Genomic DNA, 19243 nt, shown 5'->3' on the forward strand with positions numbered 1-19243 from the left:
GTCCTACCCCCTTTCCCTCAGCCCGCTCGGCCCACACCCCACTCACGGCCCCCCACAGCCAGCGCTTACCCTGGAAGGAGGAGATGTGGCCTACGATGAGGTACTTGAGCTCAAAGCTGTAGGAGCGGATGTTCTGCAGCGTCTCCCTCCGCACAGCCACCTGGTAGCTCTCCTCCATCTTGCGAGTGCAGCAGGTGGGGCCCTTGTGTTTGCAGATCTGCAGGTCTGCATCTGGGGGAACAAGGAAAAAGTGGGACTCTAGGACAGCATCACCCTGCCTCTGTAAACTGCACACTATACTTCCACTCATTTTGACTTTCTACATTCCAGCTAGTTTATTACCTCAACTGTTACCTGCTCAACCCATTTGATTTGCTCTGACAAATTCCTTACTACACTCCTGTTACAGCCATTCAACCTTGACATTACACCAAGCAGGCGAGTGGAGGATGGGCAGCCCCTCCATAGCTGGGTTCCTCCTGAGCTTTTTTCCCCATGGATGATTTTTTCCTCACCACTGTTTGAGCATTTTTCTCCACACTGGGGAGTTGTTTTACCTCATGTGCTTGCTATTTGGGGGATTCAGGCCTGGTTTTTGTCCTTTTTTGCCCTTCTGTTACTCTGTAAAGTTTTCTGCAAAAAGCTGCTGTCCAAATAAAATTCCCAAATTTGATTTGGAGCAGTGTGAAGGGCGGTACACAACATTGGAACAGTGAGTTAATAGGATAGTGGAACTGCGGGTTAATGGACAGTGGAACACTGGAACTGTGAAATAGTGGCACAGTAGAACAGTGGAACACGTTCATTAGCAAATTAATTGCATTTATTAGTAGAGATGTAGCTAAATAAATATCATACATCACATTGCTGACAGGAGCAAGAGAATCTATCAGAAACTGCCAGAAACCAAAACAGTATTGCGCTACTCAATACACAATAAAAGTTGACTGAAACAAACACATCGCTAACGTGCAGCATTTTTGCCATTGACTAAACTGGCTTACCGAAGTCTAACAATGCCACAGCAGTGCTCTGAAGAGGAGACGGCAGTGTATATAATTGCAGGGCGAGAGCACACTGCAGCCTCCAACATAACACACGGCCCATGTGTTTTTATGCCTCTCACCCTGACTCCCTGGTCACACCACAATAGAGAGGCCTGCAGTTAAAGCTGCTAAAGAGGGCTGCCAGAGGTACGCCCTCATCCGGAACCTCGGCCCCAATGCGACAGAACCAATACGGAGACCCCCATCGGCCCATTAAACACATCGCTCTGGAGTGAAGTCACGGCCGGTCTCCCGCTCCGTGGCAATAAGTGCCACTGGTGGAACCATGACGTTTAGCAGCACATCAACAGCAGAACGCTTTCTTGGAGCAGAATCGCAAAAGTCCAAAAGATTAAAAGAACCTCCTCCTTGGAATGTGTGTAATAATAATAATATAGCAGTCTTTGTCTGCTATTCAAAAATCTAAAGACATAATTGTATGCAGCCTCAGTGGAAGAACTTGTCAAGGCTGTGCAGGGAGTATTATATCCATCCTGTGTGAAGCCAAAAGGATCACCTGTCCAAGTGAACTGGCAGTGCACTGTTTCCACTGTACTGCTTCCAAAGTCATGAAGCCCTTCTGTCTCAATTGGTTAAGCCACCAAAACTGGGGATTTTAAGCTCATAGTAGTACTACCTACTCCTCCTCCCACTACTGCTACTACTACTACTACTAATAATAATAATCATCATCATCATCATCATCCTCATCATAAAGGGCTATTATATAAGTTAGCTGTGTCAGCATAAAAGATATTAACTGAATTAACCTGTTATTTCATTTTCAGCCATGTCTTTGGTATGAGCTCATAACTTCAACTGGAGTCTGAGTTTCCCCTTGGCAGCTCCTCACACATAGCGATGCATTAAAGTATAACTAAGGTCATTCAACTAGACAAAGGAAAACATTATATATGGCATGATGGGAGTACTCCACATACTCACACACACACACACACACACACACACACACACACACACTGCATGTTAAATATGCCCAAAATGAATGAAGCATGACCATAAACTTTGAATTGAATTTACACTGTCCATTGATTAGTCCAAAAGTGGCCAAAATGGCTGCAATTTCAAATAAATTTCACTTTCACTAGTTAAATTTCACTAGTATAAATGCATGTATTATGCATTTAATTAAAGAGATAAAACACTTCATACTCAAAATGTAGATCCAAAATATGAATATCAGTTGGATATTGTTTGCACACGTACAAATATCACATTCAATTAAAGATCAAAATATTTCAATTTCACGGTTTCTGTTTTGTTTTTGTCATAAGTCGAGCCAATTCCTTTCATCGTTAATAGAAAAAATAACACTTCACGCCAGTGCAGCAGAAATCAGTTTCTTAGCCACCGACTCTCTCCAAGTTCAGGAACTATGCTTACTTTGCAAACCTCCCATCTACTAAAGGTGCGGGATATTTACTCAGCGCCGATTTGCTGTGTTTGGGAAGGATTTTGTTGAAAGAAAACATCGCCCGAGTGAGCTGTGCCGCTAACCTGAATTCTTTGGAAACCACAAATAGACAGGAATGCTGCCTTTCACTGCAGCCTGGCAGTGCCCATGATGAATGGAGCTCCGTCGCGCACGCATAGGGGTGAATGGGCAGGGCAGCGCTGCGGCAGAAACGGGTGTAGGAGCTCAACACTCCTTAAAGGAGGAGAGACGCAATAGCACAATGTCGCCATTCTCACTCCCTGGGCTTTCAATAGGGGTTCTGTGGACCCGTGAGCGTCCTTGAAGGTACCGTAGGGGGTCCCTGACCAAACATGTTATGCAGTAACTATATATAGACTATATGGAAAATATTAGAAAATATAACCCTTGGTTAACCCTTTTTAAGGTATGATGGGGGTCCTGTGGATGCCTTTGAGCCTGGTTGGAGGTCCCTGGATCAGAGCATGTTGAAAAGCCCTGGTCTGGACATCAGCGCTATCGAGAGAGGTCCAACTCTGTCTACACCTCCCTCTCCCTAACCTTTTCCCTCTGCCTCCTTTTTCTCGCTCTCTCTCTTTTCTCCTCTAGTATGTTTCTCCCTCTTTTTTCTGCACTATCAGTGTCCCTCTTAATTTTTTTTCCTTTTAATTTACCCGCTTCCTATTCCTTCACTCTTTATGCCATCCATCTATCATCCTCTTCTTCTGTCTCGCCCCTGACCTTCTCCTTTAGTCTCTCTCTTCTCCTCCACTCTCTCCCTCCATCTTGGGCTGGCTCTCACTGCCTCTCACCCCTCTGTCCTGCAAAAACCTTTTTTACTTTAGCAGTGGAAAAACTGTAAAACAAGAGCACTTTGAGTCGGTGCGGATTGACAGCTTAGATTACACAAGCAAGGACAGAAATTAGGAGTGAACAGAAAATCCTGGTACGAGTTTCATTAATATCCTGTTCCATATGTTATCCATTCATCATATTCAACCACAGATATGACAATTATATTTTTAATATAATCAATGTCATATAGTAGGATGATGAAGGATTTGATAACGTAAAGGGGGAGGAATAATTATGAGCACAGTTGTCTTGTCTACCCTGTAATGCAATTAATCAGGAAAGTTTCACAATCCATGACAATAACACCTTGGAACTGTGCATTGATGTCTCTTCACAAACAAATTTGAGGGGTAGCAACAACAGGTATGCTATGACGAGTGACCAATCATCCCAATTATTAGGAGATTCCACCAATGAGAGAGGATTTCAGGAGGGAACGAAAGGGAAATGGCGATAGACAGATATGAATTGGAGAACGGGCAAAAGCAGTCATTGTGGTTGCAGGCTCGATTCCTGGATGAGGCATTGCTGTAACAAGCTTGAACAGTGCAGTTACCCCAGAGCAATCAGTTACTCCAAGTAGCAATCTGTATCTTTTTAAAAACATAAACCCTACCAATCATTTTAAAAGCATAAATGCATGACTTTCTCTGGGAAAAAGAGTGTTTGTTAAGCAAATAAATATTGTATCTTGGCCAATGCTTATGCAAACATGAAAGGGTTTTTATTTTAAAAGTGTGCATGAATAATGAGACCACAATATTTTTGTTTTGCTTATGGAACAAGCTTGCAAGTTATGCCAGAACTATAATTGTGAACAATTTCAGTACATTGTGTGAGGCTCTGAATACAGGACACCGTTTTAATAGGTAAGGGGGGGTTGGAGGGTAATAGACAAGACCCTTGGCTTCTTCACCTGTTGAGGCATGGCTTTCTTTGTGAGCATGTGTGCTGCCCCTCTTTCAGCTTGGCATTCTTAATCTGGTCCCCAAGGAGCCACGCTATGTATACAGTACATGAAAATATCCCAGGGCATGTGGCAAGCTTTCAGCGTGGAGAATGGGGGTGTGGGGTGCGAGTTTTACCAAGACTAAAATAACTACATGCTGGTTTGAAGGCTGCAATAGGTTTTGGGCCCCTGCCAAAATTGCAGCAGCGTTTTTTTGGGGGGGTTTTTTGCCTCACTGGATGGGCGTGTGCATAGGCAGTAGGCACATGATTACACAACAGAAAGACAGTAGCACGTACAGTAAGTCAAGAGAAACAATCTCCAGAGGACTGCTGGGATTATGGGAAAGGTTCATGTTAATCAACGGGGGGCCCCTTAAGTACATGGGGCTCACAGGACTGTGTGCTGTCTTCATAAAGAGACCATGAGCACACCAGGAATTAGTGGCCCCAGGATGCAACCAAATTCAACCAGGGTTCTTTGACTTATCTCCATAGAACACTCCTTTTTAGTTCCCAGATTGAACCATTTTGCCAAAAAAAGAACCCTTGAACGTCATAGGGTTCCACTGCAGAGACACAGAGAAGTCTTTTGGGAACCTGTTCTTCCGAGAGTGCCCACTTCAGGACTAAATCGAATGCATCAGTTACAGGTCTATCAGTGTGGATTGCCTGACATTAGAGATGAGTGTTTAATTAACACAATTCCAAGGCTGATCATGAGCACATCATCTCTCCCAGTGATGTGTTAAGCCATGGCACAACAGCGTACTGGTCATGACTAGCTTTGAAAAATTATAATTTGCGTTAATTCATTGGATTCCTTTAGAGGTGGAGATAAAGTGACACATAACACCTTTTGGTAAGCTTATTTAAAGCCTGTGCCAAAAATACAAGTGAATAAATGACATATATCTAAGATAATTTTTCTATTTGCAGATGTAATTACCATTTCCATATGGCCATTTCTACAATTACCATATGGCCATTTCTAACTACGTTTATGTTATTTCTATTTTAATTCAAATATTTGTATTAGTTGAACCACAAACTTCAGTTTATTAGTCTCAAAACTTTAAAATGTATAATAGTACAATATACTGCAAAATAGTGATATAAACTTGAGTAAATCTCTCTCTCTCTCTCTCACACACACACACACACACACACACACACACACTCGTACACGCAAACTTCTCCTGTTACCTGCACAGCCTTCAGCTTAACTCCAAGCCATGACTAACAGAATAGCTAGATTCTGCATTCACTGTATTATAGCTATTAGACTTCCCCATTATATTCTAATATTTACTAGGCAAGAGTATGGCTGGAAATCAGATATGATGTACAGTAACAAACATTAGCAACAAAATAGGTTGCTAGGCCATTGGTAATGTAGCGGGTTTTGCAGCTGTCTTTGGAGTTTCATAATGGTACTTTAGCAGGTTGCTACTAGCTATCTACCTGACTCTCTATTTTAGCTACGAGTGGGAATATTTAATAATTTTGTAAACAATTCAAGTATGTAGCCAGCAGTTAGTAATACAACTGCACAGTCTGGCAGTCAAGGCGGTTCCTCTACCATAGTCCATTTTGTCAAGACCACAAAGGCTGGGAGATATTAGCTTAATAGCAACCTAACTAGCGTACATTTGGTTCTCAGTTATGTTGCCAGTTCTGTTGATTACCGGTTCAGAATTCTGAACCGGTCACAATTTAAAAAATGTTTAAATATTAAGCCAATGTGGACTATATGTACATATGTGTACATAGCAGCCTTTTCTATTACTGTTTTATTACTGGCATTGAAGTAGGCTAAAATACAGTGCATGTATTTGCAACAGAGCTATAATATAGATGGTTGAATTATTCAGCTTAGCTTATCTGCAAGAAAGAGATGTTTCACTTTCTTTTAGTTTCTAAATTACCTGCTCCCTTTCTCTTCAGTATCTCATACTACGAGGATCCCAACCGCAGTATATCAGCTGACCAATTAAACTTGACAATTTCTACTAATTCTCAGCAAATAAAATATGTAAAGGGCTAGCTCTCTCGGCGCAGGTCTAAAACACCCCTCTCTCCCAGTCCCCTGTCTGACGCCAGCTGTTTCGGCTTTTGATGAGGGGATTGTCTTCCATATGGCAAACGCAAAAATTGGATACTGTATGCTCTGACAGCTGACAATCTAGAATTGTGCCCACATCAAGGTTTCTGAAATGTAGGCCTGTGTCTGTCTCACTGCTGCTGCTCTGATGAGGAATGAAAGGCGGTGTGCTTCTCAACGTCCAATTACAATACACAGCCAAATCACAAACGCACAACAGCAGGCTCCTAGATCAGACTGAGGATAATCTCGATGAAAGCAAGCATAACAACTTATTCTACTGTACCTAGAGGCATGGCTATGGAAACATTGTACAGCTACAGAAGCTAAAGTCCAAACTTTCATTAATTATTGTGTTCACTTACATCGTGTGAGCCTCCTATTGTAGAGTAATACATAATTATATATGCACTGATTTTTGCCATTTAATTTCAAACAATAATCATTCTGCAGTCTCTGAGCTCCACACCAACCGCTACTACCATTGAATTTTAAAAAATCAACATATCAAAAGCATAATTATTTTGTTCTTCCTAAGATTATGATCGTTGATTAACTCATGGTTCAGGTTCACACAGTGGTGTTTTTTCATCAACTCTTTTTATAGATTGAAGCTAATCAGCTGTGGGCAACAAACCCTGTATAAACTGGTGGTGCTTTCATTTCAATCAATGCTATTTATCCTGAAGCACTTGTCCATTTGCTATCTACAAGTCATATTCGCAAAGCTTTCATATTTCAAAATGGAAGAGGAGACTGTGTGGTAGGCCCTACAGTCTGTGTAGCCAGGGGCCCAATGCCTTTGCACACTATGTCACACTGTGATTAAATCTCTATCTGCAACCCTCTCTCTGGTCTTTTCCTGTCTGAATAAAGTGAATAAAAATAGATTAGGAGGTTGGATTGTCCACTCTGCTACAAAATAAACAATGAGAAGTGAATAGAACAGCTCAAGAAGAACATTATCCTGTTTTCACTTATTGCTGAACACTTTTTCATGCAATCCCAGTTGATTCATTCTCACTTGTCAAAGGGGTTAATATATACATGCAAACGTGCCCAAGGTTCACCTGGTAAACTGAGTAATGTAACAAGGACATTTTTGCACTTATTACACTTTCGCTTTCCATTAGCACCTCAGATTAATGGGTGTCATCACTGTTGTCATTTAAAAATAATAATAATAATCGATCGACCCTACAGTCGGGTAGGCTATGTGCAGTTATAAGTTACCAGAAAGTGTGACTTAGTAAAAACGAGGCCGAGTGCAGAAGGAATTATTTTGTGCCCCATTAATCTTCTCCAGAACCTTGTCATAAAGCAGTGCCGGTCTTTGGCCTGCTATTTGGGAAATACAACACTCTATGACCTTTCCTCCTGGCCTCACTGAGAAGCCCCCTACCATCAGCTCCTCAACAAGTCAGCAAACAGGACACAGAATCCAAGAGCCCTGAAAAAAAAAATCAATAGCTTGCTTTGCTTGGCATTTGATCTAAGATTAGAAAAGAATAACCCCCCACCCACCCACCCACTGCACCCACCATCCCTCAGTCCCATTATATCCAGAGCTCTGAACAGAGGGTTTACCCAAGTAGCAACTAACAAGAGTAACACTGATTATGATAAATTAGCCGGCAGCCGGTCATGCCTCCAGAGCTCTGATACCATGAAGGGAGAGAGAAGAAGAAACCAAGTGATGTGAATCACCAAGTGATTCAGTAAAGCTGCAATACAGTGACCGTGGTCTATGCGGATGTTCGTAAATCGTAAATGTCTACAGCAGAACGGCATGCTCACTGAGGGTCAGGAAAAAAGTGCTCTAAATCACCTGCACCCAAACCCTATACGGTAAATGTAAATAGTCAATTGGCCTATCAATCGAAAAGTTGTACAGTTCACCGCAGTGCTAAATTCCAGAAAGCGTGCAAGCAAACAATCATTACTCTACACCGAGACAGAAACTGTGGCCAGGTCGGTAAATTATACCTTTAGTATAACATAAAAAAATACTTACCTTCTTAACTCAGCCATCTACACATATAAAAATAAGAATCCAAGCAGCAAGTAGGCTAAGTGGAATCAGTAAGCTGTGCCATGCTAACTGAAATCGTGTTATCGACATCAAATGACCTCCCATTTACCACAATACAATGTATCTTGTATTGACAGCCTGTGCGTGCTAAATTGGAGCAAATTTGTTCAGTCTCTTGAGGTCACAGCATATTATTTTTATGCCATACAGTAGTTCGCGCTTGGCGCAGGGTCACGTGATAGCACTGTGAATTTATCTCAGTTTTCCCGACACCGGCTTTCAGAAATATAACACAATTCACATTTGCCAATTGAAAAAAAAAACAAGATGAACCCCTACAGAGAGAGAATAGTATAAAAATCAGTTCTTACAGATAAAATACAGCCACAGGCAACAGTACTAGTTTGTAGCGAATAGCCTCGGCTACAAATCATGATACGGCACATAGGCTACTCACAGGCTCCCACTTTCATCGAAAGCTGTGTCAAAATGTAAAAGAAACTTAGTCTTAGAGTTTGAAATTTTCTGTCTTTTTTAAGTTTGACAAATTGTTACATTCGTTGCCTAAATGACTGCAGCCGGCAAATAAGATACCTCACTACATCCACATTATCTAGGCTACAGGTATCAAAGCAATATTTAGTGTCAACTTAAAACTCACCTGTTCCAGGTGTTTCAGGTACCCATTTCAATGGGCCGATCTGACGCATCTGAAAAGTAGTTTTGACTTCATGACAGCTATGGGTCTTTACGCCAGAAACTTTTACCAGCAGCGCAACAGTTACCAACATCCAGCAAAGTTTAACGCGTGGGAATATTCCTCGGGACATTGCACCATCTCAATGCCCAGATATCCAGGCGGGTAGTGTGCTGATATGTAAATTTCAGTCTGTTAAAATGTAAAAGTTGTCCGAAACGTTGTCTTCTTCTTTTTATTTTTTTATTTTTTATTTTGCAATAATTACTTCATCAGACACTATGCGTTCACATTGTCCTGTTTGTAAAGACGGCGTGGTAGCTCTCAGAAGTCCATTAAAATGTTTTATGTATTTTAAAAATCCGGACTAGAAGGCTGAATTCCCTTGCGATCCAATTTGCTCCCTTTCTGTTCAGTCCGAGCTGGTTCGCTTGTCTGTGTTCATGCTTACTTTCTCTCGGGCTCTCTGCTCATATGCGCTCTTGCGCTCTCTCGCCGCGCTTGCTGTCCCCAAGAGTTATTTGTATAGTAGGAGATGGATTATTGAGTTCCTCTATAATTAGACTGACTCCCTGTAACACAGGTTTTGAGAATGCGTTTGAATGGCTTGAAACCGTGATATAGGCAATTTGTTACTGCGTATACATTTTCTGAACAGCCAATTGTTTTTGCTCAAACATGTCATGCGTCTTCTATTTTCTTTAATTAGCCTAATGCTGACACCACAGGAGGGACACCTGCAGGCTTGCACCTCTATGTAAGGCAAAATGGTTGGTCAATCAATAATAATTTATTCATTGCATAAAAATGCATTGCCTTTATAAAATGCATAAGCAATTTGAATATTTTACAGCTGAGAACCCCGATATAGTTGATTAATTATCACTGTCAATGCAGTGTACTATGTGTCAGTAGCTATATGATCTGCGTCCTTTTGCAAATCCTTTTATTTTTTGAACGAACGAAAGCTATGCAATTTTAATTAAAATTGGTATATGTAATACTCTTAACTGGTGCAGCGCATTAAATAAAGCATTTGAGGTTTTTCTTTTCATTTTTTTCCAGCGAGTCCAAGAAGAGTCACGTGTGCCTACCGTCTCATCTACCGAAAAAGCATGATCAAAAAGCTATCGAAAATCCTAGAGTGACAGAACAGAATTTTCAAATACATTTATTATGCTATCAATGTTTACTGTCATCATACGAGCCAACAATCGTTCATAATTCGGTAAAAAAAAAAAAAAAAGTGAATTTGCTAGATAGCTAGCAAATAGTTTACGGAGACCTAGAAGGCCTAAACGAACTGACGCGCTACATTGCATAATTTGAAGTTGGACAGTAGGTTTATTAGCCAACGTTATGTACACGTCTGAAACTAATGAAAGGAGTAACTTTGCACTTTTATGCGACATTTGACAAGAAGAACATCGGCAATTTGGTAGGCAACTTTGGAGCCGTGTTTATTTGTGTTTCAGTGCAACAATTAGGCTACCTAGGAGGAAGACGCTCAAGTAGCCTAAAGTGATGTGGACACCGCAAGACGCCATTGAACGGGTAAATTAAGAGTTTCACAAATATCGTGGATTAGATATATGTATGTTAATAATTTGTTTACTTGCGTAAAGGAAGGTGCGTTAGGTGTGTTAGCCTAGGCTAGCTAACCTAGCTAGCTATGTAATTAGAGAATACTGTTGTTGCTGGTCTAGTTCTATACTCAGGACCAGTGAGCATTGCTATAGCCAGGACGTCCTCTGTCGAGCAACAAAGGTGTAATTAACATGAACATTGTTCAACAGCCACCCTTACTCGGTTTATAAATACGATTTATTCGTACAGCAGGATTGTCATCGAAGTAGGCCTAATTCAGGTTACATGGCCTACGTTGCTGAAGGGTTTATGGGTAAACCAACGCGTTTGGATCCCAGTTCTCCAACCATGAGGACACACTCTTGCTCTCGCACATGGGCTTCCAAAAATAAAATGTAGCCTATTCATTTTGCCGCAACATTCAAGGCAGCCGAACTTGATCCGAAACCAGCAGCATTCAAACGGGCTCACAGTAATGCCTCTGCTGTCATCGGAAATTAGGTAATTACAATGTGTCTGAATTGCACAGCCTAGTGAGCTCACATAAAGTGACATAATGCTAAGAACGCATGACTTGTAAATTAAACTGAAGAGGTTTCAGTGTTCCTTGAGTTTGCTTGGACAAACTAGGGACTTGTGCGTTGCTAGGGACAAGAGTTCTTGATTTGGAAAGACAGTGGTAATAAGCGGGCAATTTCAGAGTGAGCTTCAGTTCCTTTCTGCACCAAGGCCGAGTGTGGATATCCTGCTACTCCGTCTGCCTGGCTTTGTACATGAATACGACCTCATCCACAAAACCAAGGGCGAGTATGATCGCCTCACACCTGGACCGTGGGTGCATCCGAGTATCGGAAAAAATGTATATTCCTCTAGTGGAGGAACGGAGTTTCTTCCTTTCCTTACCGATAAAATCCCCAGCGAGTCTTTATATTGCTTCCAAGAAGCATGATGCCACATGAGACACAAATTAAACCCCTTCGTTGTGTAATATGCATGAGCGATGCAAATTGTTTATTGCCATTTATTTATATATAGCTAATGTAAAAATGAATTTCCTATTATTTCATAAATTGACAATGTTTGCATAACGACATTCTTTATATCGATTTTTCACATATTTGTTGAAAACGAGCCACCTGCAGTGTCAAGAGTGTGTGAACAATGAAAAAATCTGGGGCATTTTTGCACTGGCGTGAGCCATTGCTTTCGTACTAGTATGCAATGGTGGATGCGAACCTCACCGTAATGAGGTCCCCACAATTCCATCATATCTATAGTTCTGGCATTGACGGTGTGTATTAGCCAGTGATGTATTGCCACCACAGCCCTGTTATTTCATGCTATTAGCAAGAAAACTCCTGTGTTCCACATGAAAATATCGTATAAAAATTTTTATATAGAAAGAAAAACTGTGCCCCGTGTGAGGATCGAACTCACGACCTTCAGATTATGAGACTGACGCGCTGCCTACTGCGCTAACGAGGCCCTACAGCGGCGTAGAACGGTAAGCCCAAATAAACCTGCATGCGGTGTCAGACATGTTCTTGTTTCCTTGGTGCGTCGCGGGCCCTACGCTATTGTCATACAGCGATGTTAGAACGTGAGGAGAATGAATGAAACCCGAGTGTTATATTGACAATATTAATCAATGTATCAGTTTATGTAAACGTATCCACAGAAATCCGACAATCCAAAACAAACGGATACTCGTGCCGTTACAGCAGGGAATTGTACTGAATATAGGTGGTGAAGGGCCACCACCTTCTGGACAAACGGGTACTATACAAATAATGTTACGAATGGCCAGGTCGGAAAGCTGATAAAACATCTTCACCTAGTGGACATCAGCTTCTTGTCATTCTTTATTGTCGTTTTTAAAGAAAAATCCAACTGGTAAGATTAATCTTCGATGTCAAGCAGAAGTATTTAATTAAGGATTTAGTCAATACAAAACATTATATTAGGCAAGTGTTTCCTACATTTTCTCACAACCCAAGTCAGCAAATACATTTTCTGTGGTGGACTCTCCAATCAATTAAAAGATTGTATTACATAATTTTTATGATAAAATAACTGCACACACAAAAAAAGACTCACTTTTTATTCCAGGAGATCGCATCCATTGCTAGGCATTTTAGCACTGGCAGTGAACACACATTGTTTTCGCTTGTTTACAAACCGACCAACAGTTTTTAGTTTAAAATTTTTACTTTAACAAAGATGTGTGTTTATTGTATCTGGCCCTTTCATGTTTGGCAAGGGGTTACCCTTGCAACTCTCAAATACTCAAACAAATAAAACATGTCAGTATTTATTCATTTCTCCTGGAATAATATTTGCACTAGGTTGTAACCAGATGGCCCTTCCTCAGGCTACAGAATAGGTTACAGACCTCCCCTCTCTCTGACCGTTTCAGTTCTCGGCCACTCATATCAGTGGCACACGTCGGTTTTCCCAAAACGTCCTTGACGGCCCGTGTGTGTTTTGGCCGGAGGTGCGCGATGAAACAGGAGCGTTCCTGATAAGGCCGCGCCTCACAGCGTGCCACGTTTGCTGGTAACCCAAAAACCCCCGAGCTGGCTTTCACCGGACAGACTCAACCGCCCCCCTCCTGTCAGACAGCACAGTCCCGTGCCGCTCCGCAGATCGCAGGAAGCCAACATGTCTGGGCTCAACGTCTCCTTGGGTTACCTGTTGGGTGTGGTGGGGCTGGGGGTGGCCGGCAGGCTCCTGTCCCGGCGGCTGCCCCTGCAGAGCTTTTCGGCGGAGCTCCTGGCCTCCTTCACCCTGGTGGCCTGCTGGATGGAGGTGCAGACGCTGATGGAGGTCGGCCAGTGGGCCGGGGGGTTCGGGCCGGACGTGGCCTTCACCATCCTCTTCCTCACCCTGCTGGTGCACGGCCTGATCTCCCCGGGCGCCACGGGAAACCCCGCCGTGACCGCCACGAGCTTCCTGACGCGCGACTCCGCCGCGTCCGGCGCCGTTTCCGGGCTTGCCGGGCAGTTCCTGGGCGCGTTCCTGGCCCGCCTCCTCACCCTGTACTACTGGTCCCTGGAGCTGACGGACATGCACATGATCAAGAACATGATGTCGCAGGAGTGCAGCCCTGCCCTGCGCTCGTCTGTGCCGCAGGGCGCGTTCACGGAGGGCGTGTGCGCCCTGAACTTCCACCTCCTGTACATGAACGTGCGGCACCGCACTGCGCTGCTCAGGGTCCCGCTCGTGGCAGCCATGCTGACGTTCTTCAATTACGCAGGTGAGCGGGTCAAGTTCACAACTCCTGAACCCTGTAGTGTGGATTAAATGCACTTAAATCAACACTGGCCACCTGATAAAGCATACAGTGTATTATAATCTTGTTGAAAAAAATTGCTGCTGTACATTTCAAACACAGGTTAGTGCTAAAGTCTGTGTTTTAACCGTTGTTTAAGCACAGCTTATAGGAAGTTGGGATGCAGATTCAGAGACGGATTTCTAGTTTGTGAACCATCATGTGATTTTCTGCACTTTCAGCTAGTGGCGTTACCTCAGGCTTTTCAAACCCCTCGCTGGCTTACGCACTCACCTTCCAGTGCCCTGGGTTTACAATGGTGGAGTACATGACTGTGTACTGGCTGGGCCCACTAGTTGGTAAGTTCATAACAAACATAAATAAGCAGTCATAAGGGCATAATGACCTACTTAAGGTCCTATGTCGGTATGATCATGTAGTGGTGACATTAGACAAAGAACCAGAGCTGTGTGATTAGAAGCCTTTTGGCTGTAATCTTAATTTTTAAACATTGAATTATTTATAAATGTTAATTACACAGAAAGTAAACTTTCAGACAAATAAATATTCAAGCACTCTTGTGTGCCCATCTACCTTGAAAAAGCTTTGTGTAGTTGGCAACACTGTTCTTATTGAGGCCTCCTGTTTTTCAGGAATGATCGTGGCTCTGTTCCTGTACCTGGGCAACATCCCGCGACTTTTCACCCGTAACCTGCTGTACTCCCAAAAGACTCGTTTCAGAGTCCCCAAGGGGAAGGGCTCTCAGGACCAGGCTGAGGCACAGAAACCACAGGGGGAGAAGAAAGGGGACTGACATCCACGCTCTCAAAGTTTCACTCACTGAAACCATACAGTTTCACCTGTACTGCACGTTACTCACACATGGAAAGAAATACTTTTATAGGGATTGCAGGTCAAGGTGATTTTTTTCACCTGTCTAAGGGCATGTTTGAGGAGGGAAACATTGCATATATTAAAGTTCCTTTCCTTGAGAAACGCCGTTCAGAAATGCAAGTGAAACTTTACTCGTGGACAGAAATATTTAATGTTTGCCTATTGTTTAATCAGTGTACATCATGAATTTTATACATTGTAAATCACAGTAAAAATAAGAAACTGTTCTAGATCGTCCTTAAGAAATTTGTTTCACAGTTTCACAATTACAGATTGCAAGCTAAGAAATACCTAATAAATAAACCATTTCAAACCTTGTATTCCTGTGGTTCTTCTTACATCTAGCACTGGAACAGGGGAGCTGGGTACAGGGAATTGGGAAAAAACCCATGCACGGCCTGAATGACCCGACTCAGTCTTAAAGGCCAGATCCCTGCTACACGTCCCCACAGCCCTTCAATACCTGTAAACTAAAACCATTGTTCTCAAACCCAATAAAATGTCAATCTCAGATTCACTCCCAGTGTATTCCCCTTTGTCCCTGTAGATGGCAAACCAAAAAAAAACATTCTCTCTCCACTCTCAACACTGGTAGATCAATAGAGGCTGGGTTTTTGAGAACACCATAATAGAATCCATATTTATATATCTGGTCCTCAACCAATGGGTTCTTCTGGATGGGGGTGCGCTCCATTCAGTACTTGCCAAAGAAAAATAAAATAATTGAAACTAGGACCACACCTATCCTGTAAATAAGGACACAAATATGTAGCAGTTTTTTTACATTGAGGCGCCTTTGAGATTGTTAGAATGTTCAATGACCCTTTTTCTTCCAGTGGTCTTTGAGAAGGTGCACTTGACTGGCACAATGAACATTTTCTGAACAAGTCCCATTTTATGTGGTTCTGGAAGAGGCAGGCAACATGATCAAGTATTGGGCTTTGAGGCACAGCAGTGTTTCTGAGAGGTGGCAGGCCCGCTGGCTTCTGTCTCTTTTGGTGTCGCTGTTGAGGAGGACCCTCGTCCTGCCAACACACAAAATGCACAATCAACACCACTACTGAGCATGCAGAAAGATGAACTCCCCTGCACAGATCAAATAAAAAAATTACACTTTTACTCAAAGCTCTGCTTTGACCAAAGAGGAGGTGCCACTTGGCTACGGCATTAAACATGCCAAATGACTGGCAGCTAACCAACAGGTCAGGCTAACCTGACCTTTGTCCAGTCACTTTGGCTGCATATTTTCGTGTCTGGCAAAGGTTTCAGTGACCCTTGCTCCAAGCTGGGTCAACAGCAGGGCGTCAAAGTCTGTTATAGAAGAGTAAAAGTGTAAGAGTTATAATGAGAAGCACAGTGCATACAGCCCTTCTAGGGTTGCCATTTACCTGCATTCTAATGTATTCAGCACAGCTTTAAACCCCTGCTCATACTACATAACCTGAAAACCTGTTCCATACACAGACAGCTTTGTGAAAGTTGATTGACATATTTGGCCATTCTAATTAATTTAATACCTTTTAATCACTTTCAAATTCTGTAGTGAAAAATAACTACTTCTGATTGTCCTGTGCAGAGAACAAAATAGAACCTTCCATCTGAACCTGTTCAGTGGGACCTGTGACAAGAAAATGCACTAAGCCACGATACAATTTTTAAAATGTTTCAATTCCTATTGCATTGCTCGGGAATTGAAACCGGGGCTCCCGTTTCATATGCGAGTTAAGTGGTGTCTCACCCAGCTGTGGTTGGTTCTCCAGTTGGGCCTCAGGCTGGTCCACCCACAGCTGGTGATGTGGGTCATTGCGGAACCTCTTAGTCTGGCCACAGCTGACACACCTCACCAGTGTCACACACTCCCGGTTTCTGCTCCCTGGGAGATCAGAGATGACATTAGCAGACTCCCAGATTCCAGGGGACTTCTCTTCACCCACTGCTATATCACTGGCCTTGTTTCTCACCGGGAAGTAATCCTCTCAACTAACCTTGACCTTTGAACTCTTGCAGTTCCTCAGGCTTGCATTCATGTCCATTGATTCATTTGTAAAATGTAAAACAGGCAACTTAAATCTGCTATGTATTCCTTCCGTTTACCTTTTTTCCCAGATACAAGCACCATGTCTAGAGTCATACAGATTTGTGTTAGCTAATACATAAATTGTGCCCTTGTAATTTAGGATTACCACAAGTTATTTCATTTTTTTTACTTCAAGCATCACTTACCCAAATATTACTCTATCGTATTGTCGAATTGCTTGAATGATTACTTACTTCTCTGTCTTACAGTTGCAGTAACTCCAGGTACCAGCACAGAGTAGCATTTCTTGCACATTGTTCTTTTTACTGAGGGATCCCTGCCAAAACACAATTGTAACTGCATAAAACTGTAGCCTTTGTGAAATGTAATTTGCTTAACTAAACTGATAAACAAAATAATGTTAACCACAATTAATCTTCAGGGGTTCTAAATGGTCACAACTAAATAAGATAAGCCTAAGAGGCGATGGCATTCCAAAAGTAACTATATGATATTCAGACATTTTCAGGTTCACATAAAGTTAATGTAGCATAAAGTTGTGATGTGGTATGTGAAGACCAGAGCAAATATTGCATTAATGTTGTCAAAAGGCGCTGCGATTCAACGCGTGAAAGCAATTAGGCTACTTCAATCATTTAGGACTGCAAAAAGAACGATAAAACTCACTGCCTCAGCACCAGACGCTTGGATATAGTCTTCTGTGTAAAACAATAAAAGCGTGCTAGTTCCACGTTCTCCGGGTTCTGAGCCAAAACACAGTGCGCGGCCTGAAAAGACGTAAAAAAGAACAATGAATGAGAAGTCTAGCAAGGTAATGCGTCAGATTTTCACAGCAAACAACTTATTTTTAAAGGTAAATGTAGCAATGAAGAAAAAATTACTTCACCCAAGTTACCTGATAAAGAAAGTTTAGTCTCTGAAAAGCTTCTTTATCTTTAATATTTCCCGACATCGTATTGTTTTTGGTTGTGTATCAACACAAAGAGTTTGCCTGAAAGAAACAAATGTGAAGGAAATAATTTGGTTTTGCTAGCTAACTGGCATGTCGTTTTTCGTTGGTGACTTCCTCATACCAGTGTGGCTGGCCAATCACATCTTGCAATATGTACTGACGTGGTAACTGGCTATGGGCTCCGAGGTGGGACAACACACATAGCCGAAAACAATATTCTGGAAGTTTTGCATAGAAAAAAAGCGAACTGGCCCGTACGGGGATCGAACCCGCGACCTTGGCGTTATTAGCACCACGCTCTAACCAACTGAGCTAACCGGCCGTGTTCGGGCACCTCCGAACTGCTGTAATTCTACTTGACTACGAAATAATGCACATATTCAAACTCCAATAACAATTCAGCCTCCCCTTCATGTCTTTGGACTACGGAGGGAAACTGGAGCACCCAGAGACAACCCACGCGGATCACACCGGCTGTCCATGAATTGCTTGGACTTTTGTTTTGTCACGGTATCACAAAGTAAAGTGCCGGCAAGTAATGGATGAAATATACCCAGTAGTCACTTTATTAGGTACATCTGCATGTTAATACAAATGACCACCTCCTGTAAATGGTGAATTGTGCAGCAGCCCAATATATAAAGTACAGACATGCTGAAGAGGTTTATTTGTTTAACCAAAAGTTAGAATGGCCAAGACATGTGATCTAAATGATGTTGACCTTGAATCCAGCACCCTGTTGAATCCATGCAGCTAAGAAAAATGCAAAAGGGGATCCTACCTGGTATCTAATAAAGCGGCCACTGTACTTTGCTGTAGGTCTAATATTTACAGGAAGATGCATGCGATTACCCTGTTGTACAATAATAGCCTTTACCCCTTTCTCTCCCGGTGTGACATTTTTCACATTCTGGAGCTTGGTGATTGTTCTTTACTTGTAGTCGTGCGAGTACAACAGAATGACCTGTAGCTAGTGGTACTGTTCTGTCATAACATTACTTTGCCCAGCTGAATTAATTTCCTGAATTTGCATGCCTTCATAAATGTCTCCTTTTTGTGTATCAAAGTGGTGTTTTAATATGTGACATGAATTGGGAAATTACTATCAGGAGGTTGGGAAATGTTTTACAGGCTGTTCGACAAACTTGTGGATAACAACAAATATTGTAATAACGGAATTGCACAATTTTATTTGTCAACCTTTCTGATATTTTTCTGATATTCACTTAGAGAAATCTGTCTCCCAGTGGGATGAAGTGCTTATTACAACCTTGGAGGTTCTTTAGAAGCTGAACATACAAATAACAGGAATCCCAAGGTGACATAAAAGTGGTCTTTATTAACACAAGAACTACTCAAAGCGAAAATAACTTGAGGCAGGAGG

At 42.2% G+C, this 19243-nt stretch overlaps 3 protein-coding genes and 2 non-coding genes across 6 annotated transcripts in view; 1 reads left to right on the forward strand and 4 right to left on the reverse strand.

Annotated features, from left to right (window-relative positions):
- Window positions 1–9595, reverse strand: part of gpc5b (glypican 5b) — a 135605-nt gene extending 126010 nt beyond the window's left edge. For both annotated transcript variants that reach the window (XM_061240432.1, XM_061240431.1), the window contains exons 1-2: window positions 9082–9595; window positions 70–231 (exon numbers count right to left, since the gene is read on the reverse strand). In XM_061240432.1, the coding sequence (XP_061096416.1) occupies window positions 70–231; window positions 9082–9250 (331 nt within the window). In that variant the 5' untranslated portion in view covers window positions 9251–9595. The remainder of the gene's footprint in view (window positions 1–69; window positions 232–9081) is intronic.
- Window positions 9596–12116: 2521 nt separating this feature from the next.
- trnam-cau (transfer RNA methionine (anticodon CAU)) lies at window positions 12117–12189 on the reverse strand. Its single transcript has one exon. It is a non-coding gene; the product is annotated as a tRNA-Met (tRNA).
- A 1176-nt stretch (window positions 12190–13365) lies between these two features.
- On the forward strand, window positions 13366–14789 carry aqp12 (aquaporin 12). Its single transcript, XM_061239029.1, has 3 exons — window positions 13366–13960; window positions 14218–14334; window positions 14629–14789. Exons 1-3 carry the CDS (start codon window positions 13366–13368, stop codon window positions 14787–14789), a joined length of 873 nt encoding a protein of 290 aa, XP_061095013.1.
- Window positions 14790–14996: 207 nt separating this feature from the next.
- rpp21 (ribonuclease P 21 subunit) lies at window positions 14997–17998 on the reverse strand. Its single transcript, XM_061240153.1, has 5 exons — window positions 17803–17998; window positions 17574–17674; window positions 17141–17223; window positions 16608–16742; window positions 14997–15894 (listed from the first exon to the last, which is right to left on the reverse strand). The coding sequence occupies exons 1-5, from the start codon at window positions 17857–17859 to the stop codon at window positions 15797–15799; spliced, it is 474 nt and encodes a 157-aa protein (XP_061096137.1). The 5' UTR covers window positions 17860–17998; the 3' UTR covers window positions 14997–15796.
- Window positions 17999–18107: 109 nt separating this feature from the next.
- Window positions 18108–18181, reverse strand: trnai-aau (transfer RNA isoleucine (anticodon AAU)). Its single transcript has one exon. It is a non-coding gene; the product is annotated as a tRNA-Ile (tRNA).
- Window positions 18182–19243: the final 1062 nt, after the last annotated feature.

Source organism: Conger conger, chromosome 4, assembly GCF_963514075.1.
Source record: "Conger conger chromosome 4, fConCon1.1, whole genome shotgun sequence".
NCBI lineage: Eukaryota > Metazoa > Chordata > Actinopteri > Anguilliformes > Congridae > Conger > Conger conger.

Bases quoted from the DNA above. Each gene is read 5' to 3' on its own strand.
- aqp12 (XM_061239029.1), top strand. From the start codon at position 13,366: ATGTCTGGGCTCAACGTCTCCTTGGGTTACCTGTTGGGTGTGGTGGGG. The intron at 13,961-14,217 runs GTGAGCGGGTCA...CTGCACTTTCAG, and splicing joins GACGTTCTTCAATTACGCAG to CTAGTGGCGTTACCTCAGGC. The intron at 14,335-14,628 runs GTAAGTTCATAA...CCTGTTTTTCAG, and splicing joins CTGGCTGGGCCCACTAGTTG to GAATGATCGTGGCTCTGTTC.
- rpp21 (XM_061240153.1), bottom strand. From the start codon at position 17,859: ATGTCGGGAAATATTAAAGATAAAGAAGCTTTTCAGAGACTAAACTTT. The intron at 17,675-17,802 runs GTAACTTGGGTG...ACGTCTTTTCAG, and splicing joins GACTAAACTTTCTTTATCAG to GCCGCGCACTGTGTTTTGGC. The intron at 17,224-17,573 runs GTGAGTTTTATC...GTGTTTTGGCAG, and splicing joins AAGCGTCTGGTGCTGAGGCA to GGATCCCTCAGTAAAAAGAA.